The sequence below is a fragment of the Myotis lucifugus genome, unplaced genomic scaffold (assembly GCF_000147115.1).
Source record: "Myotis lucifugus unplaced genomic scaffold, Myoluc2.0 scaffold_274, whole genome shotgun sequence".
Taxonomy (NCBI): domain Eukaryota; kingdom Metazoa; phylum Chordata; class Mammalia; order Chiroptera; family Vespertilionidae; genus Myotis; species Myotis lucifugus.
In genome coordinates this window covers 600976-618390 of record NW_005871322.1, presented here as the reverse complement: position 1 = coordinate 618390, position 17415 = coordinate 600976, and the positions used below count along the sequence as shown (strand labels likewise).

Genomic DNA, 17415 nt, shown 5'->3' with positions numbered 1-17415 from the left:
AACTCACCCCAACCATGCAAGTTCATCTTTAATTTTACTTTGTTTTTCTTCTCTTTCTTTCATCAGTGAGGAAATGCAGGAATGCCCCCTTTAATAAAATGTAAGCCCTAGGAAAAGCTATCATTTCATAACCCTAAGGATGAATGAAACATTTTGCTAAAAGCAATAGATAACTAGAGGATACCTATCTAGTCTGCCTGAAAAGCACTGTCTGCTGACGTAGGGCACCCGGGGACTGGGCAACAAATACTCGGGGAAAGGAAGGGCTAACCTCGTACTTGGGAGCCTCTGTCCACGAGTCTAACTGAAAAGAGAAAGACAGTCCTCTGAAGTTGAGGTGGAAGAGCTGCTCAGCAGAGTTGTACACTGTAGGAACGAGAAGGAAATGGCATGGCTGAAGTTGCAAACACAAACCAGCCTGGCAGGGAGTAATGACTGGCAACACTTCCTTGTATCTCATTTCTGAACTGACCCACTAGGCTGAAAACAAGGGGGAGGAACTTTGCTTTACACTCAAGTACCAACCCCCATGTACTATAGGAACTGGGCTTCAGGAGGTTGTGGTGGGGATGGTACCACTTGCCAGATTTATCACGATGGGCTGCCAGAGAACCAGAGGAATCAAATGGACTTGGCTTACCTCCAGGATGGGTTGCACCGAAAGACTGGTCAATCTGCTCAATGGTGGGAGCTATGGCCTGAGAGTTAAAATGTACTCCACTGAAAAACAAAGATATTTTTTAATACCAGGCTTCCCAGGATGGGCTCACAGATCACTGGAGATGGTGGCTAGAAGAGTTATTCTTAAAACATAGGCGGGTGAATCTACAATTATGTCAAAATAAAAGTTTAATTAAAGAACTTTAAAATAAGAGACAATTAAAGAGGTCAGGACAAGTCAATTCTCCAGAGGCTTATATACAGAATTGGTCCTCTAGGGCCTCCCAAGACATCTATTCAGAAGGAAATAAATCCAGTCTCAGCTCCAGGTATCCAAACTTAAAGAGTAGCCTCAGGAATAAACAGTGTTAATGTGTTTTCCCAGGATACCTACTAGTAGTTGGCTTGAAAACTTTCTTAAAAAGGGATGAACATCTTAAAAGGATGTAGCCAAGCAAGGCAGCTAATTTTCGTAAAAGGCAGGTTAATTGGGTGATTCGGCAGATGGGTGGGGGAGGGATGGATCCCACCTGGGAGGTGGGCTTGGGAGTACAGGGGGGCTTAGGATTTCAGATGATGAGCATGAAGATAAGGCATTTATGACTTTCAGGAGAATGCTTAAAGGTTAAGAAAATTTTTTGGAAGATTAGTAGCATTTATAGAACACCTTTGTTAACCAGGCACTGTGCTATGTGCTTTATTTTCCAGTATTTTCTCATCCAATCTTCCTAATCCAGCAGCCACATTACTGGTTTCATTTCTCTGATGAGAAAACAAGCTCAAAGAGGTCAAGTAACTTGCCCAAGGTCACAGAGATTAATAAAATTATGAAGCCATTACTCAAGCCCAGGACAGCCAGACCTTGGAAGCTTACTGAACAGAGCACTCTAGATGCTAGAATAGCGCCTTGCCATAACGGGGGCCAAATATTTGTGCACCATACAGATTATCATCCTAAAAAGCAGATTTTGGTCCCTAAACAGTGGCCCTTTGGGCATTTTCTTTAGCATAGGTTTTGGAGTCAGACCTACCTGTACTGTCCCAATTCTATTGCTCATGAAAGCATAAAGAAGTGCCAAAAAGACAACGTGCAGAGGAGGACAGCTGTGACCCAAGAAACAGTTATAATCACCTCTGAGCTGAGGTCCTGCTTTGCCAAGAGAAGCAAATAATTTGACATATATTCACAGCATGTTCTTAGTAAGGTTTCCTTTTCTCCTGGAAACTAAGTAAGCTTGAGAGCTGTCTGAGGAAATCATGGCACCAGGCTCTAATCCCAGAACTGCTGTGGATGGCATTCCTTTACTAATGTAATGAGTGTAGTACATAAAGCCCACTGTACCAAGCCTGTGACATACACCAGCAAGGGAGAAAACTCACCAATATTTTAACTTTACTTTGGTCAAGTCATATACTTCAATCACCTAAAAAAAAAATTTTAAGAGTTAATGCTCTGCAGTTGAAGAAGATTAAGAAGACATTTACAGAATAGCAAAGAAAAAATAATCTATCACTAGCTGAAATTCTCTGGAAGCACGACACATTATCTTTAGTTCTCATTGTTAAATCTGGAGGAAAAACCCATACCACACACAGCATTAACCTCTCCTTCCCCCTCTTCCAGTGGATTGAACAGATGTTTATGGATGCTCTGGGTCAAGGTTCCTGTACCTAATCTACTGTTGTATCATAGAGAAGACTGCACATACCATCCCTACAGGACAGTGAAACGCTCCACAGAAACAAATACATGGGTTTGTTAAGGTTGTAACCTCAGAGCCCCGGCCAGTGTGGGTCTGTTGGTTGAGTGTCATCCATGCCCTGAAAGGTTGCTGATTCAATTCCCAATCAGGGCACATAACCTCCCTTCCTCTCTCTAAAAAAATTAATAAAAACGTATTTTTCTTTAAAAAGGTTGTAACCTTGGATATGGAGCCTCCTTCCTTCCATTCCATACTTTGCTGCATATAAAAACCCAAATCAATTTCAAAAATAGCTTCAAAATACTGTGTTTACAAAACAAAAAGATGGAGGGGGAGGTCTATCCTGCTAAAAAATAAGTCACAGTACATTAACTTAGGTCACAGTGGTCGGCAAACTCATTAGTCAACAGAGCCAAATATCAACAGTACGACTGAAATTTCTTTTGAGAGCCAAATTTTTAAACTTAAATTATATAGGTAGGTACATTGTTATTAACTTAATTAGGGTACTCCTAAGGCTTAGGAAGAGCCACACTCAAGGGGCCAAAGAGCTGCATGTGGCTCGCAAGCCGCAGTTTGCTGACCACGGGCTTAGGACAACTGTGACAATATTCAGATATATCCTTAATGAAGGGCATCTGGCTAAACCTGGAGGACCTCAGAACCCTGGTGAATCTTCAGTGAGCTTGGCCTCAAAGGAAATATCCAGAATTCAGGGCAGAGACAAAGGAAAAGTTACTGAACACACAGCCACTATTGGTACCAAGTAATAAGCACTATGAAGTCCTCTATGACAATGATGTCTAGGGCTTGGCAGCCAGCAGATAGCTGGCTGGGACCTCAGAACCATCCACCATTCTACAGCTGGGAGGTCTTGAGCCTCGTTTTATTTTTTAAAATATATTTTTTATTGATTTCAGAAAGGAAGGGAGAGGAAGAGAGAGAGATAGAAATATCAATGATGAGAGAGAATCATTGATTGGCTGCCTCCTACACGCCCCACAATGGGGACTGAGCCAGCAACTTGGGCATGTGCCCTGACCGGGAATCGAACCGTGACCGCCTGGTTCATAGGTTGACGCTCAGCCACTGAGCCAGCCAGCCGAACACTGGGCCTCATTTTAGAGGCTAAAAACAGAGCTGGTTCAATGTCTTTTTGCCCTGACAACCTGGGTTTGACTCTGGAAGGGGCATTAGGTATAGGAGCATCTGGCTTTGTTACAGAAACTGAGACATAATAGGCATTCACTCTTGGACAGACCTTGTCTATAACTTCAGAGATCATAACACAGAATTTACAACTTAGTCATCTCTTAACTATAATGTGGCTATTTTGATCCTAACTGCTTCTAAGGATCACTTGCTCTGCTGGCCATCACAGCACTTCAATCAACCCTTTTCTACACTACGTGTGTATGCTGTCCACTGGGCCCACTGAGTTAAGGCCCCTAAGGTCTGGCTTATTAGTTTGCAAAGGGGAAGTACTCAACATGTCAGGTGAGTGGGGGTGCTATGAAGCTAGCTAAGGGCAACATGTAGCTCGAAAGCATGAAAAGAAATGCCAAGAGAGGTCATGCAAGGAAGGGAAGGGAAATAGCTATGATTCATAAGACACCTTCAGGAAGTGTCCCCTTCAGGAAGCCTGGGCATGGCAGTCTATCTTGCCAAATTGGTATGCCTTTTGACTGAGGCCAGAGCCCCGTGTTATATAGTAGAGCCCTGCTTATATAGTAGAGGCAGGCACTCTGCCTCTGATTACAACAGCTGGCAATGGCACCTCAAGGGCTTCCCACCACTCACCATGCGGGGTAAGCCTCCAGAATGTTCCTCCTATGTCACTGTCACCCACCTGCTACACTCAGACCAACACTTGGAGGTGGTTCAACCCTGCCTGCCCAGTGAACCAGAGTTAATGACAGGGGGGCACTTGTGGCAAGGAACCCAGAGTGCTAACCATCTGGGAGTCCTTCATGTCACCAGGAGACTCTACCAGCAGATTTTAGTCTATGAAGTTAGCTGAGCCATAGGAACAAGCAGCTGAGGAAGTCTAAAGTTCATGATTTTCTAGCCTCTGGGCTGGAAAAGTCCTTGATTTCACCAGAGAGAAAAGGAGACATGACAGCAGCCAAAATAGGAAAGGAAAAGACAGGTGGCTGTAAAGGTTGTGACTTGGTGAAGCCTCATTCCACAGAGCTCACTCATAGGCAGCAAGTGAGGGGACAGGGAAACTGCAGGAGACAACATAAGGGAGAGGTGGATTCTAAAGCCCTCGGATGGAAGGGCAGGCACATGGGTCAGATCAGACCTGATGCCAAGCAAGGGCACCTGACTGATTGCTTCCTCAGTTTCCAGAGGCTCAGGCAGGTCCCTAGCCCCTTCTTCATAATGACCACACAGAGGCAGAAGACTTTACCTCCTTACCCATCTAATGTACTTCCCATTCCTCACATTCTGCATAATGTACTCACACTGTTTTCTTCAGCTTTTATCACTTTTATTTCCCATACCCAACAACAGAGCTTAAGCCACTGGTAATACAGGGTTAAAAACTTGTTCAGGCAAACCACTATCCTCTTCTCAGCTGTCTGACTGGTAAACTGTACCTCACAGGCTTATTAGGATTAAATTAGGAAATGCATGGGAAGCACTCAGCCCTGAACCTAATATGTACTAAGTGCTCCCCAAAAATATATACACACTTTTAACAGCTGAAAATGAAATGTATTTTAATAAACACCCTATACATGATTTTGTCCTCACCACGCTGTGATTCTGTGATGGGCCGTCTAGCCACCCCCTTTTGTTGTCCACTTAGGTTACTTCCAGCTTTTCATTACTATGAAAAGCCTTGCTATAAATATCTGGCAACATTACCCTCCCCATAACCTTTTTAAGTTATGTTTCCTAAAGTGTATTTACCAAGTTAAAGGCAAATGACTCTTTGTAAAGGTGTTTCCAGATTAATTTTCCCCAATTTGCGATGAAGCCACACTGAAGGCCATCCTATCCCTTTTCCCAGTGTAAAACTTTGGGTCAGTGAGGACAGGACAACTAAGTCCACAAGGAGAGGCGAGGGAGATGTGGGGCTAACAATGGTGACATCAAATCCTGCTTTTGAAAAATCATTAATGAGGAATTCTCATTTCATGTAAAGATTCTTTTTCCATATTCTATCTTATCTCCTCAGCAGCTCACCTGTGACAGTATGTCGAGAACTAGGAAGTATCTAAGTCTTTTGGAAAGACAACTCCATATCCTAACTAGGATGATGGCTTTGGTATGCCACTGCCCAGAGCCACATTCAACCTTGTGACTCTGGGGCTTGAGTCTGATGTCACATGACTAACCTGTAAAGCCCAGGCATTTGTAAATACTGTATTAAAAACATCCTGGACTGAAGCAGGTGTTAGTAAATTGCACTTGAGCACTAATTAAGACAACCCTGCACACCAGCAAGCTGTTTGTTTACATTTCCTCAAACTTATTGAGCCCCAATCTCAGCATTTTAGGAAAAACTACTCTAATTTTCATCTTCTAAGTCATGTTACTTGACCGAAGAATAAAGTAAAATAAGATATATAAACCTGACTAAAATCTTGTGGTCCTTGCCCTAACTGGTTTGGCTCAGTGGATAGAGCATGGACCTGCAGATTCAAGGGTCCCAGGTTCGATTCCGGTCAGGGGCATGTACCTTGGTTGCGGGCACATCCCCAGTAGGGAGTGTGCAGGAGGCAGCTGATCGATGTTTCTCTCTCTCTATCCCTCTCCCTTCCTCTCTGTAAAAATCAATAAAATATATTTAAAAAAGAAAAATCTTGAGATCCTATTCTGCCATTAAACCTCATTGTTAGTACCTTTTTTTTTTTAAGGCGGTCCTTTGTGACTGTTTTTATTTCACTTAATTCTTTTGCATAATGTTTTTGAGATCCATCTATGTTGAGGCAGGAGTAAATTGTCCATTTTTTGTCGTATTACACTTCACTGCATGAACATATTCACTTTGCTCATCCACTCACCCACTAACGAACATTGGGTTGTTTTTCATCTTGTGTCTATTATGCATAAAGCTGCTAGAATCATTTCTGCTTATGCTAAGAATATTTGTGTACAAGTTCTTTTTTTTTTCTATTTTGTAGATGTTTTCATTTCTTGAATAGACACCCAGGATTGGAATTGCTGAGTTTTAGTACCTTTTTAAAGACTCAGGAGAATCTATGCCATATACTTAGCTCCTCTTATTTTCCTATTTAATATAAAAGCCCCCTCCCCATACCACATTCCCTAAATCCTCAATACTCTTTCCCTTTCACCTCCAGAGCCTAGGACTAGAGTCCTTCCCAGAATACTTCCACTAACAGACCCAGTTTCTCTTTTTAGGGAAACAGGCAAGGCTTCAGTCTCCTACCTCCTGGCGGTCTCTGAACCAAGGAAGTTTACTCCCACTTAGGAGTTTAAGAAACATCTCATAACAGCACATATTAATCAGCCTGACATGAAACTTTAGTTACCTTAAGTCTCTGATTGAAAGCATCAAACAGTAGTTTGATCCCGTCCTGAGTCAGGTTAAGGATGAGGTCATGGCTTAGAGGAGACTACAAAATAAAAACACACATTCCAAACAATTAATTTACTTACCAGCACCTACTGAAAGCATTACAATATATATGCAATACACAGGGAATATCTAAGTGCAGACTCCCTCCCCCAACTAACAAGGTTTGGAAGCCAGAAACAAACTATTGCATGAGTGCAGTGTGCTCTATTTCCAGCCTACAGCTGCTACTTTATAATATTGGCTGAAAAGAGCATCTCTTTCCCAAAGCCTGTATTATTATAGGTTTGGAGTAATAATACTTGGGGAAAAGGGCTAAAATTATGTGAGTATAGAGGCCACTTTCTTTTGAGGGACCAGGGTACAAATCTGTAGCATGGGTTTACTGCTGTCAGACAGAGAACAGTTGATGAGGAATGCAGACCACGTGAAAAAGCCTCATGAGGATCCAAATTCAGCAGGTAATGCCCAATGCACTTTGGCTGAACCTATATCCATTCACTCCCAGGCTGTACCATCCACAGGGAACAGTTTTTTATTTTTGACTGTTTTAGGCCATATTCCAGGACAAATAAGTACTTTTGTGATCTGATCATGTATGAGAGGACACTCTTCCTCTTTCCTCCCCTCCCCCACCATCTCATATCACATGTGCTTCTTTCTGAAAGGCCCAAGTCTAAGATCTAAGGAGTCATATTTCTACATTTGCCCCTTCTGAGTCCTGGGGGGAGGGGAGTAGCAGCACAGAATACTGGACAAAGCTGGCCTTGAGTCCAGGTGAGCTGGTGACCTTACGTGACTCTCAGAACTTCTCTGAGCTCTAGTTTCATAGGCAGTGGGTCAGAAAGCACTAAGCACAGCACACTGCACGCTTTCCTCATGTATGCCCCACCTGCCTGCTTCTAGTCCAATGCAATCAATTCGAGGACTCAACACGTGAAGACTCACCATAGCCCTAACCAGGCTGCCCAGCAGAAGAAAAACAGGACCATCCAAAACTCTGCCCTTTCTTAAAACTGGCACACAGTTCTCAAAAGGATTTAGAGAAGTTTCTTTATAAAGCGTCTCAAAGCAGGCAGTGAATGACAGAAGAGTGGCTGTCAGCTCTAACTGGTTTGGCTCAGTGGATAGAGCATCAGCCTTCGGACTGAAAGGTCCCAGGTTCGATTCCAGTCAAGGGCATGTACCTTAGGTGCGGGCACATCCCCAGTAGGAGGTGTGTAGGAGGCAGCTGATCGATGTTTCTCTCTCATCGATGTTTCTAACTCTCTATCCCTCTCCCTCCCTCTCTATAAAAAATCAATAAAATATATATATTTTTTTAAAAAGAGTGGCTGTAAGAGAGAGAAAGACTGTGCCACTCACTGCTGGTGTAGGTCTCAGTAGAAAATTCTCTCCAAAGAGCCTTCTGTAATTAACACAGACTGCTCCCCTAAACCCCATTGATCTTTACAAGGTAGAGGCCATGGTGGCACCATCATGCCTGGCAAACATTAGAAGAATGCTGTATGAATGCCTAAACCATTAGGTCTCAAGCAAGACAAGATAATGGACTATGAACCCTAACATTATTCTGAACCCAGAATACACAGTTCCATATCTGAGAGGGTCAGCCCATAGGGGAAAGCAGGATGAAGCAACATTTTAGCATCTTTCAAGATCCATGATTAGAGAAAGAATGCCGGGAGGATCTGGATTTTCTTACACTCTCCCAAGAACTGATCATTTTCTTCCTGGCATTATTACAATGCAGGATATAACTAAGCAAAATAAATAAAAATTAAAAAAGAATTTTTTGTGCAACTGAGCAATTTTTAAAAGGAAGTAAATAAATCATCTTCACAATGTTTTATTAGTACTTTTTATCTCCAGAACAAAAATACACACATACTATGTGGTGCTTAGGCACTATGCAGTCCTCCATATGAAACAGTTTAGTAAAGCTGTCTGTTGCAAGTCGTTAACATCCTCTCCCTCTAAGAAAAATGGGGCTACTTGATATGCGCATTAAATTTCCAAGGTGTGATTTGCTGGAGACAAACAAGATAGTTCTGAAAGGTTTAACAGGTCAAACTATTCTCTGCACTTAATGGGAAACAAGGACACAAATGGGGAAGGAATGGGAGGAGGGCAGAGGAGGAAAGGACCACATGTAAGAAGCACTATAGCAGAGCTCGGAGAGACCATCTCCTCTTGATCCGAATCAAAAGATTATTCTATAAGGAAACTATATCCACTTCACAGGAGAACCAGACTAATTATTAAACCCATGTTTTCTAACTGATTCTAGTTGGTTAGACAATATTGGGGAAAATTAGTTTAATGCTAAAACTACTATTTGTACTCCAAAACTGGACGACTAACAACAAAGTCAGTGATATAAGAAATAAAACATGCCCGGCTGTTGTGGCTCAGTGGTTGAGCCTCAACCTATGAGCCAGGGGGTCATGGTTTGATTCCCGGTCAGGGCATATGCCCAGGTTTCGGGCTTGATCCCCCGCGGGAGGCATGCAGGATGCAGCCAATCGATGATTCTCTCTCATCATTGATGTTTTTCTCTCTAACCTTCCTCTCTGAAATAATAAAAAAATATTTGAATAAACTAAATCTGGAAATTACTTATAAGTTCAAGAAGCAAGACAATTTTATTTTTATTTTTTTTCTAAATAAGTTCAAGCAGCAAGACAATTTTATTTTTTTTCTAAATATATTTTTATTGATTTCAGAGAGGAAGTGGGCAGGAAGAGAGAGAGAGAGAGAGAGAGAGAGAGAGAGAAACATCAATGATGAGAGAGAATCGATTGGCTACCTCCTGCACAACCCTCATTGGGGACGGAGCTCGCAACCCAGGCCTGCGCCCTTGACCGGTATCGAACCCGGGACCCGTCAGTCTCCAGGCTGACGCTGTATCCACTGAGTCAAACCAGCTAGGCCAAGCCAATTTTCTTAAGCTGCTTCCCATTTTGATGCCTGCTACTTATAATTCCCGCTGGGTCTAACACTGAAAGTCAGACTAGGTTATGAATGACCTGTAACAAAGAGGAAAAGTTACTATTCTTCACTTTATAACCCACTTCTAATCCTTCATGCCAAAAATAATCTGTCACTTGCTTTGGGATCTGAAACTAATTGAAAAAAAATGCAACTAAAATCATCAAATTGGTACTTAAATGGCCTCAGAAAAGCCACTTGAGGTCAGCCTGCAGCCTGTATAGGAGCAAAACTATTCCCTGAGGTTTGTGACACATACAGCATCACAAAGGTTGCTGCACATGGTCTGCCATAGAAGAATCACAGATTTCAAAGAAGTCAGTGGAGCCCTGGCTGGTTTGGCTCAGTGGATAGAGCGTTGGCCTGTGAACTGAAAGGTCCCAGGTTCAATTCCGGTCAAGGGCACATGCCCAGATTGTGGGCTCGATCCCCAGTGTGGGGCGTGCAGGAGGCAGCCAATCAATGATTCTCTCTCATCATTGACGTTTCTATTTCTCTCTCCCTTTCCCTTCCTCTCTGAAATCAATAAAGAAATATATATTTTTTAAAAAGTCAGCGGAAGGGAAATTGCATTTTTAGAGAGATGGAAAAATCCTATTTCTAAAGGACTATGAAAAAAATAGCTTCTAACTTTACATACTTAAAAAAAATCAAATATTATTTAAAAAATTCTGATATTCAGAAAGTTCTTCTCTGGTGCTAACCTAAAGTATACTCTTACTGGAAACTAAAAAAGTGTTCGTTTTTTTAAAAAATATTTTTATTGATTTCAGAGAGGAAGTAAGGGAGAGAGAGAGAAACTTCCTATCCTATATAATAAAAGGCTAATACGCAAATCGACCGAGTGGCAGAACAACCGGTCACTATGATGCGCACTGACCACCAGGGGGCGCACCGCTCAGCCAGAAGCCAGGCTCACGGCTGGAGAGCACAGTGGCGGTGGGAGGAGCCTCTCCCGCCTCAACAGCAGCACTAAGGATGTCTGACAGCAGGCTTCAGGGACAACCCCCCCTTCCCGCAACAATTTTTGTGAACTGGGCCTCTAGTCAATGATAAGAAAAAATCAGTGATTGGCTGCTTCCTGCACATACCACACTGGGGATCAAGCCCACAACCCATGCATGTGCCCTGACCAGGAATGCAACTATGACCTCCTGGTTCATAGGACAAGGCGCAACCACTGAGCCATGCCAGCTGGGCTAAAAAGGTCTTTGTAGGTACATGCAACATACTATAGGGGTTAATTCCTGGCACAAATGACCAACATTTAATAGAGACTACCATAAATTGGACAAGAAATAATGAATGGAAAGCAAGTACTCTAGAAGACCAGATAGTCCGAGGTGACCTCCCACTGAAAAGTCCGTGTCAGGGATGGACGGACACACACACACACACACTCAGTTATTACAGATCCTCAAAACCTGGCAGCAACAGGTTATCAAGACCAAAAGTTTTAGAATTAAAAAAAAAAAAGCTTGATAACTGACTAGTGCTGAAGAGTCTCCTATTCAAATACACTGACCCAACAATCCCCGCCAGTCAGCCCCTCCCCCAAATCACCAACCTCTGGGGATGACTCACTGACTAGGGATGCTATTTCAGTAAACAAATCAGCTCACCTGTTCACTGTAGAGAACCTGGACATTTTTGATGATGCGACAGTGCTTCTGAAGAATGGCTACTGCCTGAGCCAGAGGCATTCCTGAAATAAAGCAAGGACACCTGTGTGGGTTACGTGGGTTGTCCATTTACGAACATCTACCACTGTGCTAGGTATTGGTGCCTGCAGTCAAGTTTGGGGTGGGTGTCACTAAGGTTTACAGAAACAAGACTAAGTTCAAAGTTCAATAAGCAGTAAGAGCTAGAATAAAGTTAGCAGCAAGCACTAAGGCAGTGGTCGGCAACTGCGGCTCGCGCGCCACATGCGGCTCTTTGGCCCCTTGAGTGTGGCCACAAAGTTTCAATCGCACTGTACGTGCGTGCCCGCACGTGGTATTTTGTGGAAGAGCCACACTCAAGGGGCTGCAGTTTGTCGACCACTGCACTAAGGAATAGTTGAATTGTATAAGGGAAGGGAGTTAATATACAAATGGGAACTTTTGTGTTGATCCCAAGCAAAGAGCTTTGAGAAGGCAAAGTCAGCATGAACCAAAAGAGTGAGAAAGCACCGACTGTGTGACTCTGGAGAATGAGGCCTGGTTCTCACTGTGCCATGGACTATGTATATCCTAGGAAAGTTCCTTCCTCACACACCTACCAGAATCAACTTATTTTACTAAGGATTTTTATCCTTATTTATCTAATCACAAATATCTTCTAAATTAACACTTGATTTGTGAACTGATGGCCCATTATAAATAGACTTATATATGCTCCCGTTTAAAAAATCCCAATCCCAATGGCCTCTCAAAAGTTCAGGGACTCACAGGGAACACCAAAAAGTATGTTTTCAAACAAAAAGACACATTATATTTCAAACAAGACACATACAGAGAGGCAATTTAAAACAAAGTCCCAGACAATCCAAAAACAAAGACATAGCTTTATATGCGCAAGGACAGTATGTGTTTTATTCAACTCTCTGAAATCTGGCTTCTCTTCTGTATTCTGACCTCTACATCTACCCAGTCATTCAAACCAGAACCTCTAGATGCCTCATCCTTCCCCATCTTTCAAAATCTAGTCTCTAAACTTTCTTCCTAAACCCATCCATAACACACTTTATTCCAGGTATCCTCTTTTCCAGTGAACCCAGAGACTCCTTGATAATGTCCCAGGCAGCTTCTACCAAAGAGAATTGGGAATCTAGGGAACCTATGTCTTCTTCCAGCAGTACATAGCGCTCTAATTATAATATCCAATTGCTTATAGTTCCTTACATACCATCTATCTTTCCCATTGTTTTTTTAACATATTGTTATTGACTTTAGAGAGGAAGGTAGAGAGAGGTAGAAATATCAATTATGATAGCGAATCAATCGGCTGCCTCCTGCACACCCCCTACTGGGGATAGAGCCCACAGTCCTGGCATGTGCCCTGACCAGAATCGAAATGTATGACCTCCTGGTTCATAGGTTGATGCTCAACCACTGAGACACACCAGTCGGGCCCACTGTTTTGTTTTAACTTGGTTGGAAGATTTATATGTATGGACAGTTTGGGTAAGAAATCTGGCAGTAGCCTTCTAATAGAGTCTTCCTGATGTTAGCTGCTCCAGGAATAGTACTGGCTACTGTAGTGTTTTTTTAAAATATATTTTTATTGATTTCAGAGAGGAAGAGAGGGAGAGATAGAAACATCCTATATAATAAAAGGCTAATATGCAAATCAACCAAATGTCAGAACAACCAGTTGCCATGACATGCACTGACCACCAGAGGGCAGATGCTGAACGTAGGAGCTGCCCCCTGGTGGTCAGTGCTGGGAGCCTCTCCTGCCTCCATGGGGAGCGGGCCTAAGCTGGCAGTGGGACATCCCCTGAGGGCTCTAGGACTGCGAGAGGGCGCAGGCCAGGCTGAGGGACCCCCCCCCCAAGTGCACGAATTTCGTGCACTAGGCCTCTAGTCAATGATAAGAGAGAATCATTGATCAGCTGTCTCCTGCATGCCCAACACTGGGGATCGATCCGGCAATCTGGGCATGTGCCCTGACCGGGAATCCAACTGTGACCTCCTGGTTCCTAGGTCAATGCTCAACCACTGAGCCATGCCTGCCAGGCTCTTGTAGGTTTTTGACAGGAAGCCTTCCTCCCGAACTCCACAGATCAAGTTTCTTCTCTCCTTCCATAGCACCCTACACAACTTCTACCCCATTACAATGAAACACACTATTTCTGTAAAGTTCCTTCCCACTAGACCAGTGGTTCTCAACCTTCCTAATGCCGCGACCCTTTAATACAGTTCCTCATGTTGTGGTGACCCCCAATTTCATTGTTACAAATTGAACATAATTAAAGCATAGTGATTAATCACAAAAACATGTAATTATATATGTGTTTTCCGATAGTCTTAGGCGACCCCTGTGAAAGGGTCGCGACCCACAGGTTGAGAACCGCTGCACTAGACTAAGCTTATTCAATTTTCAATGTTTGTAAGCGGAGTCCGGAGGTACATGCTGCCTTTAACAAAGTGAGCGTTCAGTCCCTCTGGAACAAGATAAGCTCAGAGAAGGCTATTCTCTAGTGACCCTTAAACCTACCCTCTCTGGGCATTTTCAACACTTATTTATTTATTTATTTAAAAAAATTTAAATTACTGATTTGAGAGAAAGGAAGGAGAAGAGAGAGAGAGAGAGAGAAAGAGAGAGATTGACATTGATTTGTTGTTCCACTTATTTATGTGCCCTAACGAGAGACCCAGCCAGCAATTTTGTCTTATGGGGACGACACTCTAACCAACTGAGCTACTCGGCCAGGGCTGCAACACAAATTTAAAAAATAAATTCAGACATGCCTCCACACCAATGCATTCTGCGAATGTCATTGAAAAACATCTCAAATTTGCACTGCCTTTAGTCCACCACTGATCAAGCCATCAGTGGCATTCTCAGAGATTCCTCTTGGCCTAGGTTTTCCTGTCCCTGTGTTGCTGGCATTTCTCTAATCTTCCAACATCAAACAAAGGCCAGGAAAGCAGCCAAGAAGTTGGATGCAGCTCCTGATTATGATGCCAGGCAGATAATGGCAAGGTCTAGATACATTTGCATTAGCACAGATTCCAAAAAGAAACCTAGAAACAAAACTGATCCTATCCTCAGAAGGGTAGAGCAGTGGGAGCAAAAAATCCGTCCCCTACTTTTTATCATCTCTTACCTTTCTGAGCCTCAGCTGTCAAATGGAGATTACCTTTCAAGGCTGTGGTGACTTGAATTAAGCACTGCCTGGTTCTCTAGCCTAGGAATGTAATTCAGCCCCAATTGCAGTTTTGACGTGTGAGGGCTGGGGAGAGGACTAACTTTTATTTTAGTCTGGAGAAGTTAAATGACCACCATCTCTAAGGCAGACAGGATTTTAAAGTGACTTTTAAGACCCACAAAGAAAACATCAAGGCTCAGGCCCCCTTTATGAACTTTTCCCCAAAGTTCAATTCTAGACCCATGTACAGAAATGGTCTTTTCACTGTTTCTGGTTGCTAGACAGTTTGAAAGAACAGCCCAAACCCTTGACCCCTGAAAACTGGAAGTTAGAAGTGGGCCCTAGCCAGATTGGCTCAGTGGATAGAGCGTCAGCCTGCAGACTTAAAGGTCCAGGGTTCGATTCCGGTCAAGGATACAAGCTGGGGTTGCAGGCTTGATTCCCAGTAGGGGGCCTGCAGGAGGCAGCCGATCAATTCTGTCTCATCATTGATGTTTCTATCTCTTTCTCCCTCTCCCCTCCTCTCTGAAAGCAATAAAAATATATTTTTAAAAAAGTGGGAATTCCGGTATCAAAACAACAGTTGACAGCCCTAACCGGTTTGGCTCAGTGGATGGAGTGTAGGCCTGAGGGCTGAAGGGTCCCTGGTTCGATTCTGGTCAAGGGCATGTACCTTGGTTGCGGGCACATCCCCAGTGGGGGGGTGTGCAGGAGGCAGCTGATTGATGTTTCTAACCCTCTATCCCTCTCCCTTCCTCTCTATAAAAAATCAATAAAAATATATTTTAAAAAAACAGTTGACAAAAGAAGTCTTGTTCTCCCACCTAGTTTTTTCAAAATCCTGCTCTCAACTAACATCCTAATCATTACTTTTGGCCAAGAAGACCCTGTACCACAGAGATCCACAACTTAGCCAGAGCATCAAGCACAATCTGAACCATGGTTGTGGTTCTCGCTCCGTCCTGTTAAATCCTGGTGTGAGCAGAAGCTGTGGGTGGAGAGGTTAATTCCCTAACTAGAAGCCAAACTGCACCAGCATGATGAATGTGTCTGGAGGCAAAGATATCACTAGCCTCCCAAAATCCAGCCCTGGTTGCTTCACAAGAGGCTGGGGTTTTCCATACCAGCGAAAATTCTGGGCAGAACTCTGTGGGAGTGGCGTTAGTTATGAGAGAAGTTGAGGAGGGCCTCTCGATAAAACTGGCTCCCACAGTCCAGAGGAGGTTTATCGTTCAACTGGGCACCAGCATGGCCCTACCAGTGTCTCCTGTGCCCTGTCTGTCTCCATAGACGTGAGTCTTCCAGATTCCAGGATAAGTTATAGCCCAACAGAGCAGCTGACTCAGTCCAGTCGCTCAAATTAGTGTGACAAAAGTTCAGGCCCAAGCACAAACAAACAGCACCAGCACCTGCTCCCCGCCCCCTTTTCCTAGTGCTGGAACATCAAAGTAAACACACACTGGCGTTACTGAATGCAAATATTTGTACACATAAAGGTAGTGGGGATGAGGAAAACCGGGCCAAAAAAAACCAAAAAACACCCAAAAAACCAAAACGACCTAATTGAACGTTCTACAAACTAAATGTTACTTTTCCTGAACTCCTATTTCATTCTCAGCTAAGGTCTGGGTTTAGGATTACCTCGCCACATCGACCACAATTAAAAACGAGAAGGGAACAAGTCAGAAAGTTCCTTTAACGCACAGACTCTCCTCAACCAGCTCCTTTGACCAGATCCCCAACGCCAGAGTAAGGGATGGGGGCGGGCGGGGTGGGGGGCACAGGGTTTCCCCTTCCGGAAGAAGCAACTCACAGCCCAGAAAAGCAAAGGGAGACTCCCTGTTGCGGCGTTTCAGAGTGTCAGTCACTTCTCAACTATTTCATCAGTAAATAGCGACTAGGAATAACAACAGTGTCGACCCTTCGACCCCAAGAAGGCCGTCTAGAGATAATTACGCACCACAAAGCAGAGCTAGTCCTCAAGTGTTTGGGGCGTGTCAGTCATTGTTGTTATTATTATTACTACCGTACCAGTCCCGGGAGGGGCCCGGTGAAGGCCGGAGGCGAGGGCGTCTGGGCCCAGCCGAGCCAAAGACGGGCGGGTCGGGCCGGTTGGAGCGGGTATCTAGTGCCTGGAGCCCCAAAAGCCAATAGGACGGAAGAGGCGACAAGCCGCGGGCACTGGGGAGTCAGGGGCAGAGGCCAGAGGCGGAAAGGGCCCGGAGGGAAGTAAGAACCAGAGAACAGGGTTCTGAGGGAGGACCCCACACTTACCCAGCGTGAATTCCCATTGCTCGTTCCCCAGAGAGCGCTCAGGCACCACCTCCAGATCCAGCATTGGTTCGGCTCGCCGGGCCGGGGCGGCCTCCCTGCGGCAGCGCAGACGGGACCGGAGCTGAGGACAAAGCAGCAGCTAATAACCCGTCGTCCCTGCCGTCCCTCGGCGGCCCGACTCCCCAACTCCTCCCCGGTCGCCGGCGACACCGGCCCAACACCGCACCTCACCTCACCAGCAGCAGCCGCGGTAGTAGGGGCAGCGGCAACAGCGGCAGCGTCTGCCGTAAAAGTGGCGTGCGGGGCCGTAAAGTGTGGCGAGGGCGGGGTTCCATCGCAGGGGAGGGGCCTAAGGCGGAGTCGCGCACGCGCAAACTCCG

The 17415-nt window shown here is 44.4% G+C and overlaps 1 protein-coding gene across 5 annotated transcripts in view; it reads right to left on the bottom strand.

Annotated features, from left to right (window-relative positions):
- The window catches only part of CUNH16orf70 (chromosome unknown C16orf70 homolog), a 26745-nt gene extending 9330 nt beyond the window's left edge, over positions 1-17415 (bottom strand). For 2 of the 5 annotated variants that reach the window (XM_023763086.1, XM_023763087.1), the window contains exons 1-7: positions 17267-17415; positions 17036-17156; positions 11529-11611; positions 6872-6955; positions 2041-2084; positions 641-720; positions 272-366 (exon numbers count right to left, since the gene is read on the bottom strand). In XM_023763086.1, coding sequence (XP_023618854.1) covers positions 272-366; positions 641-720; positions 2041-2084; positions 6872-6955; positions 11529-11611; positions 17036-17099 — 450 coding nt within the window. In that variant the 5' untranslated portion in view covers positions 17100-17156; positions 17267-17415. Of the gene's footprint in view, positions 1-271; positions 367-640; positions 721-2040; positions 2085-6871; positions 6956-8806; positions 8946-11528; positions 11612-17035; positions 17157-17261 lie in introns of those variants that run through there. The other 3 variants (XM_023763089.1, XM_023763090.1, XM_023763088.1) reach the window with 3 other exon arrangements.